This window comes from Watersipora subatra, chromosome 8, assembly GCF_963576615.1.
Source record: "Watersipora subatra chromosome 8, tzWatSuba1.1, whole genome shotgun sequence".
Taxonomy (NCBI): domain Eukaryota; kingdom Metazoa; phylum Bryozoa; class Gymnolaemata; order Cheilostomatida; family Watersiporidae; genus Watersipora; species Watersipora subatra.
Genome location: NC_088715.1, coordinates 50,115,614 through 50,134,445, shown reverse-complemented (window position 1 = coordinate 50,134,445; position 18,832 = coordinate 50,115,614). Strand labels below are relative to the sequence as shown.

General features: G+C 35.2%; 1 protein-coding gene across 1 annotated transcript; it reads left to right on the top strand.

The window, feature by feature from the left end:
- The first annotated feature begins 14,576 nt into the window (after positions 1 to 14,576).
- LOC137402669 (uncharacterized) lies at positions 14,577 to 15,347 on the top strand. The gene has a single exon (XM_068089172.1). The coding sequence runs from the start codon at positions 14,577 to 14,579 to the stop codon at positions 15,345 to 15,347; it is 771 nt and encodes a 256-aa protein (XP_067945273.1).
- Positions 15,348 to 18,832: the final 3,485 nt, after the last annotated feature.

The window sequence follows — 18,832 nt, the reverse complement described above, 5'->3', positions numbered from 1 at the left end:
TCATCTGATGATTCTTGCATGGCAATATGAAACTATTAGTAATAAAGTTGTTTTAAACTTAACTTTAACTTTCATTTTTACCCAATTTTACATCGCTCTATTTTAATATTGAGCACTTTCATGCAAGAGACTGTTCATACTGCATCTACTGTATATATATATATATATATATATATATATATATATATATTTCACAAAGTGTGTTTTTTGTTTTCGGTATGTCCAGATATAGCTATTAAAATAATGGATTTAAAAATCCATGCTAAGCATACATCGTTTTCCGTTTTCACACCAAGTTGACATAATAATTACAACTTTATAAACTCCTTTTGCTTTCTAAAACGCGATGCTTTTTTGTCTTCGCCTTTATTAGGGCTCATTTGTTTTTGGCAAAACGATATATCAACAATAGATTCTCTTGATATTAGAAATTGGCGATTAAATTGTATTAACTCAATGAAACACGATTTTTTTTGCGTTTTTGTGAATCTCTATTTTGGGCTTTTTGTAAGATTCAATCGATAAATTGCTGTAAAGGTTAATACTTTTCACTTAAACAATTGTATTATCTTGGGTAGGAAGGCTTCTAGATTCTCTCACCTTCGATCAGACAAAAACACTACAGTATCTCACTTTTACATACTTCCGCACCAGTATCGTTGTATTCAGATTTTTGATGGATACTGCTGGTGGAACAGTAACTTTTTTATATACACACTTCTATGCAATAGTTTTTATTATTAATCCAACATATTCAGAAGTTTTATTTTGTTTTCTCAGTTCATATTAATTGTATCATTACCGAATCATCTCATATTGTAATTGTAGTAAAACAGACTCAGATTAGCTATTACTTGCTAATTATTTCACTTTTACATCTAAACCCTTTTATAGTTGTTTTATTTTTAATTTATTTGCCTTGAACAAAGCATTTTCTTCATGATATGAAGTTTGAAAGTTAAAGTTGTTTGACAAAGTTTGAAAACCTTTACAGTTGTTTTTATTTTCTCTCTCAATTCATTTCAACTACGCAAAACACTTCTCTCATGATATGTAGTATATCATCAATCATCATTGAATGTTCTGCAAAACAAAGATCTTCACAAACCAACAAATAGAAAATAAGAACAATAGCATGATGAATATCATACACATGGATTCAGCAAAACTCACAATTTACTGAAGCATTGAAGATGTTAGTCTACACGAGATTATTAAATAGATTATCAAAGCCCATAACTACATCTATACCAAATTCATTCCCTACACCGTACTTACGGAGGTTGGTGGTTCGAGCCTTGCTTAATGCCGATCGGACAAAAACTCTCAGCAAGCTTTCAACTCAAAAATTGCTAAGTATTTTGGTTATGAATGTAGACCATAACCTCGACAGCATAATCAAGAAATAAAACGATGCATCCCTGCAATCACTATTGGATATTTTATAGAACAAACATCTTTACAAACCAACAAGTAAAGAGTAAGAACAATTGTAGGACCCAGCAAAACCCACAATTTACTAATAACATTGCAGATGTCAATCTACGTAGAATTATCAACTATAGCTAAATTCAAAAAGTAAATTTACGATATAATACCCCAACTTACTTTATATACAGATATATCTAGAACATTGTTATATTAAGGATAATATTGCATTGTATAAACCATAGACTCACATAATAATAAGGAAAAATAAATCAAACAATTTTTGACACAAAATAATTATATAGTTGATAACTGCTTTCACCACGCTGGTTCAATTTTATGTAGTTCTTGAGTTATTAACACTTTATTAAAACAAGCATTTCACAAGATTTTAGGAAATGTGTTGAGATTGTATTGTCTCTTTGTTAGCATATGTTAGTAGAGTGGTTACCAACAGAGCCTTAGCACTACTTTCATTATCAGGATTAACTAAATTAGATAATTCTCTGAAAGAGCTCTGTTGACCTTAGCTTCACATGCATCAAAAGCGATGAAAGTAAACATAGGCCAATTTTGGGTTAATGCTAGTATTGAAGAACTACTGGTGCTATAGGGTCAACAACCGCATAAGCTTTATTTTACTTTTAATGTTTCCATTTCAAGTGATTGCTTTATTCAGAATATTGGTAAAATAAAAAATTGCGTAAACAGACCTCATGACAACACTGTGTATTTTATAACCAGATAAAGGATCTTTTCCGTGTCATTTACATTAAAAAAAGCTAAGCGAAAGTCATTAATTATTCAATAAATAAATGCAATTATTTTGAAAAATTGGAAAAACTGTTTAATTTTGCGTTATCCCAACTGGTAAAGATCTATATCTCTATGGGTTGTGACATAAAAATACAAATATTTATAGAAAGTGTATTTGAAAGCTTCCTTGTAGCTAAATAGTTGAATAGCCGTTCCTTCTCAAGCTACAGGTTATTTACTACTCAAAAAACCGATCTGAACCTGACAAAGCTATCTACAACTCGTGATATCAAACTCGTGGACAGCCCTGTTGCCATTTCTCACAGTTTACGGCTTATAGAACTTATATTTTCTCTCTATTTATGAACACTGCTTGTCCGAGCTTTTCAAAAAGAATTCTACAAATAAATGAAAGAATATTCCTCATAAAGGAGATAATAGAGAGGAGATAGACGAGTCTTATTTGCTTCATTTGTAGTAGTAAGTAGTAACACTTAGTAGTAACTTCTTCACTTTAGTAGTAACAGAGAAGAAATTAGTCAGTATGTAACTTACTCCTATCTCTAACTGCCAAGCATAGCAGCGGAATGACCTTGACCTATTTACTAAAACTAGTAGCTATGACATTATTGGCAGCACCATAACAGCCAAATCGTGGCGTTAACAAACAGCCAATGCATATTAGTATAATATCAAACCGTCTATATTTTACATGTATGGTAATATATATATATATATATATATATATATATATATATATCGAAACCTCGAAACGAAACCTCTTCATGGTGCTTACCACCAACAAATATCTAAGGTTGGCGATCTTCACCAGACATATATGTGGCTGAATAAAGGAAACCTAACGGCCAATACAGAGTCGCTAATCACGGCAGCCCAGGAGCAAGTGCTCCCAACAAGGCAACTTCAAACGAAAATCTATCACACTAGAGACGATACTAGATGCAGACTGTGCAAAGATGCACCTGAGACCATCCAACACATCATCAGTGGATGCAAGCAGCTAGCAGGGAACGCATACACTGAGCGGCATAATCATGTCGCAGGTGTTGTGTATAGAAGTCTATGTGATGAGTATGGCCTTAATAAACAACAACACTGGTGGGAAGCTCCTGGTAAGGTCAATGAAAATGACCGGGCTAAGATCCTCTCGAACTTCTACATCCAAACTGACAAGCATGTCCTAGCAAACCAACCAGATATAGTGGTGGTACACAAGGAGAACAAGAGGGCTACTATAATAGATATAGCAGTGCCCAATGACTACAATATAGCCAGCAAAGAAAAAGAAAAGGTAGAGAAATATCTCCCTCTTGGAGAAGAAATTGAAAAATGCTGGAATGTAAGAACAACTGTAATCCCAGTAGTCATTGGAGCACTGGGCGCAATAACACCGGCGCATAAAATGTGGCTTGCCCAAATACCAACAGCAATCAACTCAGGTGAGTTGCAGAAAAGTGCGTTATTGGGAACAGCTAAGATCTTGAGGCGAGTGCTCAAACTCCCAGGTCTCTGGTAGGAGACCCGAGTTAAAGCAGAATTTACCACCCATACGGGGTATCCGGGGTGAGGAAACCATTTTTTTTATATATTATATATATTTATATATTATATATATATAATATATATGATAATAAACAAAAAATGAATATTAAAAGAATTTGCTTTGCAACTCGGTGTATAAGTTAATATATAAAAACAGTTCTGTAAACAATATAATGGGTTTCCTTCCTAAAAGTGTCACCGATGGTTACAGGAACAGCAGCTGACCTTTGACTGCTTTTGTTCTTCCTTTACTAATGAGACAATTCAGTCTTGTTGGTACTATGGAAATAATTCCCCTGTCAAGTCCCATTGTTTATGGGAGTTGCCTACTATTTATGACTAAGTAATAGTAGTTTTGTTATCATAACAGTAAGTTTGAATTTATTGCTGAATGAAATAAAAATAAATTGCTTGTATCTACTAACCTTACTCAGTCTCATTGACTATTCAGATTATTAACGACTTTCAGCAATAATAAAAACCTGTAAATTCCTCAAAGGTAAGAGAATATTCGAACGTTATATTGATTATTCTTTTATATATAATTATATTTATCCTAAGTTTTTTCTTTTATAACCTGTGTTATCAAAATATGCAATTATTTTAGCAAAGACAATGTGCTTATTATACTACTATTTCAGTTGCTGAGACTAGAAATGAACAGACAACTCTACAATATCACACAAACAAACATTGTAAACAGAATTTTAGATGGAGTTGCACCCACAACCATAGACAAACTCACTAGACAGTATTTTATAGTCGCTGGTGAGCAAAACCCTCTTATGAATTTAACGTATATTGTTTGCCAAAGGTCAGTTCCTATCTATATGGAGGTAATTTGCCTTTATAGAATATGTAAATGTATTTAGGAATTCTCATGTCTTCCAATAAATTTAATGCTGCTCTAAGCAAGCTTTAGCTATTCCAAGAAAAAATAACTTTATATAAGTACCTAAATATGCACATAATTATGCATTTTCAAAAGCTCTCAGTAGCACATGATACTAGAGACAAACACTTGAATTTAATTTACTCGATAGATATTCTTGCACGGGAAAATTCATATTGCAATATACTTTTGATTAAAAATATAGACGCAATTAAGCTCAAGTGTGAGTGAACAAGCACAAAAAATAATTCAACATCTACTTGTACATGTATATATACCGTACTTTTCGGACTATTAGCCGATACTTTTTTCTGATGTTCTGAGCCATGCGGCTTATATAAGGGTGCGGCTATTCTGTGGTTTTTCTTTCACCGCTAGGGTGCATCAACTGGAATCTCTGGTTAGTGCTCCTTTAGCGGTGAAAGAAAAAATGAAACAATGTCTAACAGTACTGTTCCGTTAGGTACTGGGTTAAAAAGCGTCGGTGAATACGGAGCAATGTCTAACGGCACTGCTCCGTTTTAACTAGCAAAGTTGTTGCCGTGTTAAAAATCACCGTTCTGAGTTTTGCGACCCATACAAAGGTGTGGTCTATGTATTGTTTTATTATTGTTTTTTGAAATAAAATAAATAAAATTTAATATGTTGTTCAAAAGCTGGTCAGCAAAACCCTATAATGAATTTAATATATATTGTTCCCCAATGGTCAGTTCCTATATATATGGCATGATGTATTTACAGGATATTTACATGTATTTAGAAATTCCTGTCTTCCAATAAAATCATTGCTGCTCAAAACAAAAAACTTTAGCGATTCCAAAAGAAGGCAACTTTCAATGAGTACCTACACATGCACATATGCATTCTCAAAATCTCTTAGGAGCACATGAAACTGGTGACAAAAACTGGAGTTTAATTTACTCTGTAAATATTCTTGGAAGGGGAAATGCAATATTGCGATGTTCTTGGAATAGAAATGAAGAAACGATTTCGCTTAAGTGTGAGAAGGCAAGGAAAAAAGCAGTTTAACAAATTAACCTAATATTTAATAGAATCAGAGCGGTTTCCGTTCCTACAAAGGCGCGTCAGATCAATAAAAAAAAATATTTCACAGCGCTAGGTTTTAGGCTCCCAGCCAAGCTGGTTACCATCTACATAACTGAACCACTTTCTATACATAAGAATAGTTGTGCATGTAATAACTACACCTTCTGACCACTCATGGCGTACGCACGGGCCTGCCACTGGGTTGGTTACTAATAATTAATTTGTTCCTGCCATGTATAATCAAGATATCTTGGTGTCAATGCCAGCTAAGGTATCCCTATTTAAGAAAGGGACCTTATAATAAGATGTGATGGTAGTGCATATCCTGAACAAAACTTTTTTACAGACTCTAGCTTTGAGTCCAACTACAGTATAGTTGTGGTATTTCAAGTTACTCTCAAATAGTCTATAGTGTGTTTAGTGTTTCACATTACTTTCAAGTAGTCTATGGTGTGTCTAGTGTTTTACGTAACTATCAAGTAGTCTATGGTGTGTCTAGGGTTTCATGTTACTCTCAAGTAGTCTATGGTGTGTCTAGTGTTTCAAGTTACTCTCAAGTAGTTTATAGCGTGTTTAGTGTTTCACATTACTTTCAAGTAGTCTATGGTGTGTCTAGTGTTTTACGTAACTATCAAGTAGTCTATGGTGTGTCTAGGGTTTCATGTTACTCTCAAGTAGTCTATGGTGTGTCTAGTGTTTCAAGTTACTCTCAAGTAGTTTATAGCGTGTTTAGTGTTTCACATTACTTTCAAGTAGTCTATGGTGTGTCTAGTGTTTTACGTAACTATCAAGTAGTCTATGGTGTGTCTAGGGTTTCATGTTACTCTCAAGTAGTCTATGGTGTGTCTAGTGTTTCAAGTTACTCTCAAGTAGTTTATAGCGTGTTTAGTGTTTCACATTACTTTCAAGTAGTCTATGGTGTGTCTAGTGTTTTACGTAACTATCAAGTAGTCTATGGTGTGTCTAGGGTTTCATGTTACTCTCAAGTAGTCTATGGTGTGTCTAGTGTTTCAAGTTATTCTCAAGTAGTTTATGGTGTGTTTAGTATTTCAAGTTACTCTCAAGTAGTCTATGGCATGTCTAGTGTTTCAAGTTACTTTCAAGTAGTCTATGGTGTGTCTAGTGTTCCATGCTACTCCCAAGTAATATATAGTGTGTCAAGTGTTTCACATTAGTCTCAAGTAGTCCACAGTGTGTCTGGTGTTGTATGTTAATCTCAAGTAGTCTATGGTGTGTCGAGTGCAGTGGTTGCCAACCTTTTTCATTCACTTCCCTTATGCCTTTTACTAAGTTTGGTTGTCCCGGCACTTTCAACTCACATGACTAAAAACAACCGGTACATTTTATAATCCCATTTTATTGTACGTATCTAAACTTACTGTATAACAGCATAATATAAATTTTTATTCAGCACACATACAACACACAACTATACATGGCCTTCAAAATGGTGTTGATTTGTTTTATGATTAGATTAACCTACTATCCAATCAAAATCTGGATAGATGTGTTCACATATATCTGGGTTCTGACTAGTAGCTCTTTACTAGCAATTAGTGTTATAGTTAAAACCAAAATGTTAAATGATGAAACCCAAACTCACATGACACTGCAGGACATAATCTAAAAATTTATCAAATCAGATACCTCTCTATTTCCCCCTTTATTTTCAAAATTCTTCCTAGGAGAGAATTTCTTCCTGATTGGGAACCCCTGGTCTAGTGTTTCCCGTTTATAGTCAGTAACGTTTATTTTTTTATGAAAACAGCTGAACTTCTACAAATATATTGTTCCATTTACAATACAAATGTGCTCTAATCTGATAAAAATATATTGTTGTAGTTGAGCTCTGGTTATCTAACTACTTGTGAAGCAGATTTGTTTAATAAAATTTTGTTACAAATATTAACTAGTTGGTAAGAGTTTCAGCCGTTGTAATTAAAGGTTGTTGCTCAAATAGTACCCTGTAATATATTTACGGCTCATAAGCATAGTTCAAACAGGCCATGAATATTACCATGTTTATCTATTTATATAAATCCAGGTGTTTGTTGGTTTGTCATATGTCCAGTTACAGCAATTACAATCTAGAAACAAAAAGCCTGCTTCGGAAAAACTGAACTGATAATCCTTGGAAACACATCGCGAAAATCGGAAAATCGCGTTATCTACTCCACTACATGGCCTACTTGTGATACTATTGAATAGTTTTTGACATACTCATTAAACCTGTCAATCTTTAAAGACGCACTCTTACATTGCTTGCAAAAACATGATTGGTTACTATTTTCACTCTAAAAGACCATTGTTGCCTGTAAAATTATGATTGCACAATAATTTGCACAATTATCTCAAAGCTGAGAAGATTGATGAGTTGCCTAATTTGGTGCGCTTGGTTTACATCTGTGCATCCGTCAAATGCATAGATTTGATTCTTGTAGCATGCAACCTTTTCTCTAACACTAGCTTGAGATGGATGAAGATGACCCTTAATATAGTAAAAATTTAATGTGTCGACTAAATTTAAGTAACTTCACCTCATTGGGTGAAATAATGTTGCCAATGGCAACTACATAACTTCTAACTGTTTATAAGCTGTTTTAAATCTCGATAGTATATGTAGCATAAAGAGTAAGAAATGATTTTTAACAATTGGTTTAGCTATGGATACAGTTTTCAAATATTTAAATTATATATTGGCCAGAGACACAGAAATAAACAGATACCTTAATGGAAAATTTAGAATGTTATTTGTGTTTACAATAATTAAAAACAATTTCCAATGTGAAAACTTTGGTATTGTCTGTGTAACACGGGAAATTTACTAGTATTGTATAAAATGAAACTCATTCCTGCGGTTCCTTACTCCAAATAAAAAGATCAAACTATTATTATTACTAATACTTTAAAAAACATGCAAATAATAAGCAATAACATGCAAATACAGCAGATCAGCTATATTTGTGTTACTCTAGAGTATGTAGATTTCCTGCTATAAAAATACTGAGCTGTAATGGGCTGATAATTTTACTTTTATGAGTCAGTTATTTGCTTGTCAATAATCTTATATGTAATATTCTTATATGTAATAATCTAATATGTAATAATCTTATATGTAATAATCTTATGTGTAATAATCTTATATGTAATACTCTAATATGTAATAATCTTATATGTAATAATCTAATATGTAACAATCTTATATGTAAAAAATTCACCCAAGTTGCAACTTGGTCAAACTTATCTTTGACTCAGATTAAGATGGACAAACTATATACTAATAACTACTACACTTCACTGGATCTACATTTAACTAACAACACTTTTTTCAGCATTTATGGCAAACATTGACATGAAAATAAACATACTTATTAAAGTTTCTTTTTCAGAAATAGTTTGCCGAGCATGATGCAAATAAAATTTGTTATTTAAAGACATTTTGTGTAAAATACATTGGTCAAGCTGAACGTAAAAAGTAGTTATATTCAAAACAACTTTCAACAGAAGGGACTTTCCTAGGAGAAAGGAATATCCTCCCTTTATTAATTCTCCTAAACAAAATCAATCATCTATCAGTTTTTACCAAGCTAAACCTATGACCATATATCAAAATAACAATAACCAAAAATTGTTAATTTAACTACAAACTAATTATCTCATTCTATTGAGTATTTGAATAGCAAATATTTATTATTTACTTAGAATTTTATTGGTTTTTTGGGTGAAATTTAATCATGTCTACAATTTTTTGGCAGCAACATACTTAAAACATATGTTTGAAAAGCAGTTTCTGTCAAATAACTTCAATTCAGCATTTTTTAGAATCAGCAAAAAGTTCTGCACAAGAATCAAGGCACTTAAAAAACAAATTGTATGTTTAGTATTTTTGTAGTTTAGTGAAACTAACCATAGCTAACTAAAAAAAAACGTTTTAGGTTTTGCATTGAGGCAAAGATGCAGACATATAATGTCTATTATAAAAATGAAGTAGCCAACGAATGTCATTGTTGTAGTGTTAAAATATTACACTAGCAAAAATACTTTTGGCACTGTTTACAATGTTTTCATTCATCTTAAGCTGAAAAGAAAAACAAATCAAATTCCCGATATCATCATGTGTTTTTTGAGTAAATAAAAGATTATGCAACGTGTTTGTTTTTAGCACAAAGATAGCGTAACTTCTTAAATTTATGGCAGCAAAATTTTGGATGAAACTGTTAACAATGCGATGGGTGATATTTGGTTTTGTACAGGTACTGAGTTGAATCATTATAAAGCAGGGGTTCCTATAACCTTGGGTACATGTACCCAAGGTTAGGAATTCCTGGGGTTCCCTGAAATGCACCCCCCAATAACTCGATTTGTATCCCCCCAGGGGTACGAATCGAATTATTGGGGGGTACATTTCAGGGATTGCTAAAGATATTATGGAAATGTTTACTTTTCCCTATAATAATAATTACAATTTTTGCCCTGATTTGGAAAAACCTATTATCTCATCAATTTTGCTATATTTTCACAGCCTGTTAACATTGATTATAATTTTTTCGTTTATTGCTAAAGATTCTACCTCTAGCTAGCTGACAATTACCCAGACAAAGTTCGACCAGCTTTATCTCATTGCCCTGTCCGCTAATCCATTGTGAGTTGTTATGCCTGCTAATATTTCCACACCATTGTTAAATATCACTCTGGCAAAAGGCATTATCAGCTGGTAATAGGTTTTGCCTGCACATTTTGAAGACAGTTAGCAGTGCTTTGTGCAAGGTAATGTAGAAGAAGCTACTGTCATTGCTATGGCTGATAAAACATCAAACTTTGCTGTTTATCAATGCTAGATGATATGAAATTTTTGTTTCTGGAAAGCTGTTTAGAGAGTTATGTATTTAATTTTAACAAGTTTTAATATCCTTCCACCGATTAAGATTACAATAAAAGAAGAAAAATAGAGTAAGTTTGACACACGCGGAAAAAATATATGGTTAAAAGAATATTACAGTTCTACATCATGTTCAGGCAAAATTAATCGAGATTATCAATTAAATCCGCGGCACCGCTTGTGGGGATAGTTGTCCAGAAAGTTTGGCGAAAGCTCGGCATGTATTTACAGAGATTAGTTATGATGTCAGTCTTGTTAGACTGTGAGACACCTCTAGGAGTCAGGTTGCTGTCCACCGTGGTTGCTATATCGTACTTTGTCTTCAGGTAGTCAAAGTCAGACCATTCGTTGTCTGCATGCAGCTTCTTGTAGTACAAAATTATGCTACGTCGGGGAATCTGTAGTTGTCGAATCTCAGCTACCATGGGGCGGTTTTGCTGCCGGAGTTTGACGGTGCTTTGATGTCCCTGGTGCTTTTTGAAATCAGTAGCTGCCATTCTAATTACTTTGCACCCAGCGGCTTCCACGCAATTTATAAAATTATCCATGTCACAAACATTAACCTTTTTTTTCATTTGGCGTTTTATTCGAGCGTGGCAACTGTCAGCAGACATAAATGTATGGCCAGCTTCTAAATATTTTAGAGTTATTGTCTGTGCAGAAATATTCTGACTGTTCACCAGCTTGATCAATGACGTGAACAGTGTGTAGTTTTTATTTTGGCCGCAGCAATTGTCCATGAAGTAGATCAATTCTTGCTGATCACGGTCTTGGTGCACAGCGGATATTACAGCGGATGCGATATCCTCACAATTTCTTCCGGATATAGCCTCGTAACACATCACAGAAATGGGCTTCATAGTCGTGGTGTATTTGCCAATCGGTGCGAAAGTATGATGGAAGGTGACTAAACGTCTAGTGAAGTATGTTGACTTAAATCCCGGCAGTCGAGGAAGCATTATAACTTTCTGCAAATCAATCGATCGAACTATTTTTGTAGATTCTACTGCGCTGCCATCAATTTCGTATTCATGTTTCGCTTCCCGAGCACGAGCAAGATGATCCTCCTTTTTGCGGCATGTGGTACAAGAGTCAACACAGATATCATTTTCTTTCTCATGTGGCATATTGTCTAGTTTAGCACACTGCTTGCACTGCTTTTTTCCCAGTTTGCTGAAGCTGATGTTAAGAGCTTGTATGCGCCACTGGTATGTCGAATAATGGATGAGCCGGTCTTGGTGCTTTGAGTTATAATCTGAGTGCATATCTCTAATAGGAATTTCGTGGGGAAGATAGAGCCGATGTGGGGCATGCTCCCTCCTGTAGTGAGATATGCACGGGTTGTAGCTTTTTATGTGATTGTCAATCACTTGATGTAGATCTTCGTCAGCTCCATGTCGCCTCCCTCCTCGAGAATCTGGGAGAGATGAGACGCTAGATGTTGCTCCGGCTTTAGCATAAGACACTACACTAGAAGTTTTGCTGTATCGAATCGTTGCAAGATAGAACTCTTTACAGACAATTTGCTGACATCCCTTTTTATCAGCGAAATGGTAGATGTAATATGCCTGACAACAAAACAAACCATCAAAAGAAAAACTATTGCTAAAAGACAGTATATAATGTCACAACTGAACAATCTCCAGTTAAGTAAAACGCTTGCAATCGCTAAAACACTAGGACTCGCAGCAAAATGTTGAAGACTGTTACATGTTTCCTTCTCACTATTTTTCACCGCTTTAACACTGGACACAAGCCTGTGCAGTTTCGTTGCAAAATATAGAATATTTACACTATTAATACTATCTTTTTAAAAGTGAAAAGTTTCTGAACTCACCGACCGATTCCTTGATGATAGTGTTTTAGTATTAGCCTCCAGTCTTTCTACACTATAATGTATGAAGTTTTTTCTCTCTAAGTAGCCGAGCTTCCAAAAATCTGTATAGATTTTCACTCTTGATCTAGAATCTACTCTTTCACTACAGCACCTAGGGCAGCTGCATGGAAATCTCATTTTGTGCTTCTCCACTTCATGCTTTAGTTTGTCCTCTAGAGAGCGCCTACGTTTGGACTTATGAGTAGGGCAAGGTGAAGACATGGCGCTTCGAGCTTATGTCAAGATGTAATGACAAACTGAGTGTAAATAGCTTTACTTATGTCTGCAGCTGGATGGCACCAGCTGCAGATATAAGTAAATATGGCACCATCTGGCTGGCACCAGCTGAAAATTCAATTGCTAAGTTTATCAGAAAGATTGTAACAATCGAAGATATTGCTCTGCACGAAGCAATGCTTATTGTTTTTAAAATGTGCAGGCAAAACCTATTACCAGCTGATAATGCCTTTTGCCAGAGTATTATTTAACAATGGTGTGGAAATATTAGCAGGCATAACAACTCACAATGGAGTAGCGGACAGGGCAATGAGATAAAGCCGGTCAAACTTTGTCTGGGTAATTGTCAGCTAGCTAGAGGTAGAATCTTTAGCGATAAGCGAAAAAGTTATAATCAATTTTAGCAAGCTGTGAAAATAGAGAAAATTTGATGAGATAATAGGTTTTGCCAAATTAGATCAAATGTATCCCCCCAGGGGTACGAATCGAATTATTGGGGGGTACATTTCAGGGATTGCTAAAGATATTATGGAAATGTTTACTTTTCTCTATTCATGTCTATAAACATAAATATTTCCATAATTTAATGGAAATAGATATAGAAACTCTATTTTAGAAATATGGAAATGTTATGGAAATGGAAATAATATGGAAATGAATTATGGAAATGTTATGGAAATGGAAATAATATGGAAATGAATTATGCAAATGTTATGGAAATGGAAATAATATAAAAATGAATTATGGAAATGTTACAGAAATGGAAATAATATGGAAATGAATTATGGAAATGGAAATTGTAAGATACATATAATCTAAAATATAAACAGAGGCAAGTTATGCTGGCTAATATGTCTATATAGGTCTATATTTAAAATAATTAATGAAAGAATATTTAAAGTGTTAAGTGTATAAATAACAGGGATTGCTAAACATATTATGAAAGTTTTTACTTTTCCATATCCATTTCCATAAACATAAATGCTTCCATAGTTTTATAAAAATGGATATGGAAATTTTATTTTAGAAATATGGAAATTGTAAGGAAATAGAAATAATATGGAAATGAGTTATAGAAATGAGTCATTGAAATGTTATGAAAATGGAAATAATATGGAGATGATTTACGGAAGTGTTATAGAAATAGAAACAATATAGAATTAAATTATGGCAATGTTATGGAAATGAAAATAATATGGAAATGAATTATGGAAATTTTATGGATATGGAAATACTATGAAAATGAATTATGAATGTTTTATGGAAATGGAAGTTGTGACATACGCGTAATCCCTGGTACATTCTAGTGCTTTGCACAGGTAATCAAACTCATTGAACTGATTGAACTCACGGGTTTATCTTCTCTCGAGTCTCGGCTAATAAAAATTTTGAAACTTTCGATCTTGCGAGTTCGGGTTTTGACTTGCGAGTTCGGGTTTTGGTACACGAGTCCTTCGAATAAAGTAGACAAAAACTCGGTCTATTGCGTGTTGCGCTTTAAGCACGGTTTAACAACCCACCTGTAAACGCTGCCAGCACAAACATCAGTTATAGACAATAGTTAAAATAATCAATAAATTGCGTAGAGTTATAATTGCATTGTAAATTTAAAGATATGTCTGATTTTTGCCAACTTTAAGCATAAAAACCATATCAATAAACCTCATACCTGTAGTGTATCAGGGTCATAAGTATGTCACCTGAATCATACTGTCAACAATTGCAATAATGTGGCAATATGTTTGTTTCTTGGTGCTGTTGTCTTTGCACCTGAAATCGTCACTATGGTGAATCATTGATGACCTGCATACACATATATATTGCTTGTAATGTAAAAATAAAACAGTCTTGAATTAGCCAGCCACCAGAAGTCTTGATACACTAAATTGGCGACGAGGATGCCAGATAATAAAGCCATGGCTAATTTGCCAGAATTTGACAACTCTACGAGTGTTGAGTCATATTTGGAGCGGTTGGAGATATATTTTGCTGTGAACAAGGTTACGGGAGACTCTCGTCAGCACATGCTGCTCATGGGCTTGAAAGGCTATCAATACGATACAATACGAGATCTGGCAGCCCCACAGAAGCCTAAGGATTTGACATACAGTGGCCTAGTTGACCTTGTATGCAAGCACTTTGGTACGTCAAAGCACTGGCTGGTGGAACGACTTTCATTCAGAGAGATGAGACAGAATTCGGGTGAGAATCGCAATGAATATGTCAGCCGCTTGAAAAGGACAGCTCGCCAATGTGAGTTTGCCAGTAGTCTGGACGTCAACCTAGTGGAACAATTTCTACGTGGCATGCGGGACACAATGCTGAGGTCAAAGCTGATCGCACTTGAGGAATCAAAGCTAACTGATATTACTGTGTTATTGCAAGAAGCAAATGCCAAGGTCGCTATAGAGCAGATTACACTTCCAGATGTGAAATCTGAAATGAATGCAATCAAGAGGAATTGTTTCAGCAAGGGACAAGCAATCTGTGGTGATTGTGGTTTAGAGCAATGGATTAACCACAAGTGCCCAGCAAAAGGGCGCACATGTTTTAAATGTGGGGGCAACGGTCATTTAGCAAAAGCCCCTGCCTGCCCAAAGAATAACATCAGAGCTGTTGAGAAGGCACAGAAATTATTTGACTACGAGGACGACGATTCCCTGTTTTAAGTCAGTCAGCTTAGCCAGTAAATCTACTAGTCAGTTAGCCAGTCAGCACTGTTTGCTCAATTTTGAAATGTGACGTTATTCAGCCATTCACTGTGTGTGATGTCTCTCTGCTATCTACTGTGTGTAGTGTTTCTAGTTTAGTCCAGCCAGAATTTGAGTTAGTACTGTGTGAACTTCTCAACAGATCTTGCATATGTTTCATGTGAATATTTCTGCTTTTGGAAGAAAAGGAAGGAATATGTTTATATGTTTATTGAATTGTCAAAAATTGTCATATCCTCCTTTGTAGCCTATGTACCTGTATTACGTAAGCTTTCAATTTTGTAAAATTGGTAAGGGATGTAGTGTATCAGGGTCATAAGTATGCCACCTGAATCATACTGTCAACAATTGCAATAATGTGGCAATATGTTTGTTTCTTGGTGCTGTTGTCTTTGCACCTGAAATCGTCACTATGGTGAATCATTGATGACCTGCATACACATATATATTGCTTGTAATGTAAAAATAAAACAGTCTTGAATTAGCCAGCCACCAGAAGTCTTGATACACTAAAATACCCAAAAAGCCTGTTGGCCAAGAAGAAATCGTGCGAGGCACTACCAGCTACTCCACAAACTCGAACGGATGAGGATGAGCCTAAACTCGTTAGGCAAGAAGTACTCATGCCCCGCACTAGTACATTTTGTGGTGTCATTGACTAGTGTGAATTTTGCCATTACATTAAAAATACAGTAACACAAGTATGATATAGTTTTACTTTTTCTATAAACTCTATAAACACATTGACTGAAGCAACATTTCCCAGTATTGTAAAACAGAGGTCAAGGGTTCTCAATGAGCAATTCTGCTGTGAGTATAGAAACAATGGATCATTAAAATAGACACATCCATCTTACAATAAGCTGATTTACTAGCACATGTATTGTTGTATGTATATTTTAAATTTGGATTTCAATAGGCCTCCTAAGAAAAGACTGTACATTAGTTATTACAGCTTTTATTATTCCCTTTCAGCCAGGGAGTATTTATTAGTTTTGCCGGAAGTATTTATCTTTCTCAATTCCAAACTGTACCTACACGACTTTTGTGCATTGTAGTCTGGGTTTGGCCCACGTTAGCCCCATAAAACTATATACCAACATTATCTAGACACTTCAAGCTATAACAACAGCTTATTTGTTTTTCATTGTGTCATTAGTTTAGTATCTAACATTAGATGAAACTTACACATGTTTTACCGACAAGCCGCCCAGCACGTATTTTTTGTTATTTATCTATCAACAAAAAATAGAAATATAGTGATTCTCACCAATTTCTGGCTATGTACTTATTGAGAAATGCGTTGCCTATCTGCATGCAAATTTTAGCTGCTGTAAACCTTTTACCTCTAGAGATAAGTTGCCTTTATTGCACTGATGTTGATATATGAAAATCAGTAGAAAACAAATTAAAAAAAACAGTCAAACAATTCGATCAGCATCTTATTTCTTGTAATCAGTAGAATGATACAGGCCAAAGCAGCATTTAGGATGCAAATACACCTGACATGACAAACAAACAAATTTAGTTCTCTTCCTCTCCTGTGGAGTGCTGCACACCTCACAGTTCCGTGCTTCTGACTGATGAGCTACCAGATGAAGTTTGTGAGAGAGTCGTTCTATCAGATGTACAGAAGGTCTTCCTGATCTTCTTGCTGGTTCTTCAGCAGCCTCAAAGTCAGCAGCAGCCTTGCAAAGTTGATCAAAAAGTCGGTTCTTGAACTGAAGCAAGGTTAGTTTTGCATCTGAATGTGATAGGCAGTAAAGGATGTAGCTGTTTGCCTGGGCTACTTCTAAAATCCATGTGAAAACCCTCTTCTACCACTTGATGGTTTTACGTGTATACTGCCCATAGTATGACAAAATTTGGTCCATCTTGTCACAGCCGCCCATAAAACTGTTGTAGTTGGCAACGACAGAAGGCATGATGACAGTTTCTCGACGCCGTTGAACCGTTGTTTGCCCAGCGTGATGAGCAGTTGTTACTAGGGTGCAGTACTTTTTTGCCTTTTTATCTCTCCAAGCGACACATAGGATGGACTTGTTTTCACTGAGGTAGTTTCTGTGCTCTCTGTGCTGCAGCTTTAGCGTTTTTTTATTCCTACAGGAAAACCAATTCAGCTGACATTGAGGGTGCCGGTGTAATGCATAGAGTGGCTTTTCAAAAAAGTGATCAGTTTCAAAGATGTATAATATCTATCAGCGTAGATATGGTGTCCAGGGCCAAGTGTCTTGATAAGATAGTCGAACACTCTAACAGCTTCTCCGCAGTCTTTATCCAATTCCGTATTCTTTATTTGAACTCTTTATCCAATTACATACAAACTTGGGCAATCTTCCAGCACAGCCTCAAACCAAAACGTTAAAACCTCAAACAAAAGATTAATTAACTAACATCTCTATGGTAACACAAAGCCACTAAAGGTGGCTTGCCGGCATTATTGATAAAACATCAAGCCACTGTGTGTGGCTTGCCTGGCTGAATGGGTTAAGTACGAACTTACATCACTAGATAAAAATGGCAAGTGGCTGCCCCAGTGTGTTGTACGCTTTAAAGCCCTGGCTGAATCAGCCACGAATCCCAGTTTCCTTGAGCGCCATCTTAAGGCATATCATCTTAATAAGGCCAAAAGAGAAATTGCAAATCAAGGCAGCTATGTAGCGATGTATGCATCATATCTGGTTGCACTGAGAATAGCAAAGGAAAAAACTTCCACAACTGGTGAAAGGCTAATACTATCCTACTGCAGAGATATTGTTTATTATATGATTGGAGATACAGCTGCCATCAAGCTAAATACAAGGTCATTATCCAACAATACTATTAAAGGAAGAATTTTGAAATGTCTGATGATATCAAAGAACGGTGTTAGGCCAGATGAGATCTTCACCAATAAATCTGTTTTCCATTCAGCTCGATGAGTTTACATGTTTAGCCAATTGTTCTCAGCTATTGGTAGTTATTCGGTATGTCCATGGTTCTGAGTTTAACAAAAATGTTTTGTTTAACCACACTTTCAAGCAATAAACAAAAGGGTAAAATGTGTTTGGAGCTGTCTCTCACTTACTTCAAAGTGCAGGATTTTCTTAGAATAGCATATGCGCGTGCACATCTGATGTGGTCCCTGCAATGCTAGGCTGTAGATCAGGTTTCATGCTAGGGTTTGCAGGCTAATACAGGAATTAAGTATTTACACAGTATGATTCACAGATATGCATTGGTGGCTAAAACTCTCTCAAAGTCTTTAAACTCTGCTATCTGATGTGGTAGCTATAGTGAATTTTATCAAGGTATCTGTTCTAAACAGAAGATTGTTCAGAAAGCTCTGTCAGGATTCTGATGCCGATCATGAAAATCTTATATACAATACAGAAGTGAGATGGCTGTCAAAAGAAAGAGTTCTAGATCGGTTTGTGGAGTCGAAAAAATAACTTGTCATTTTT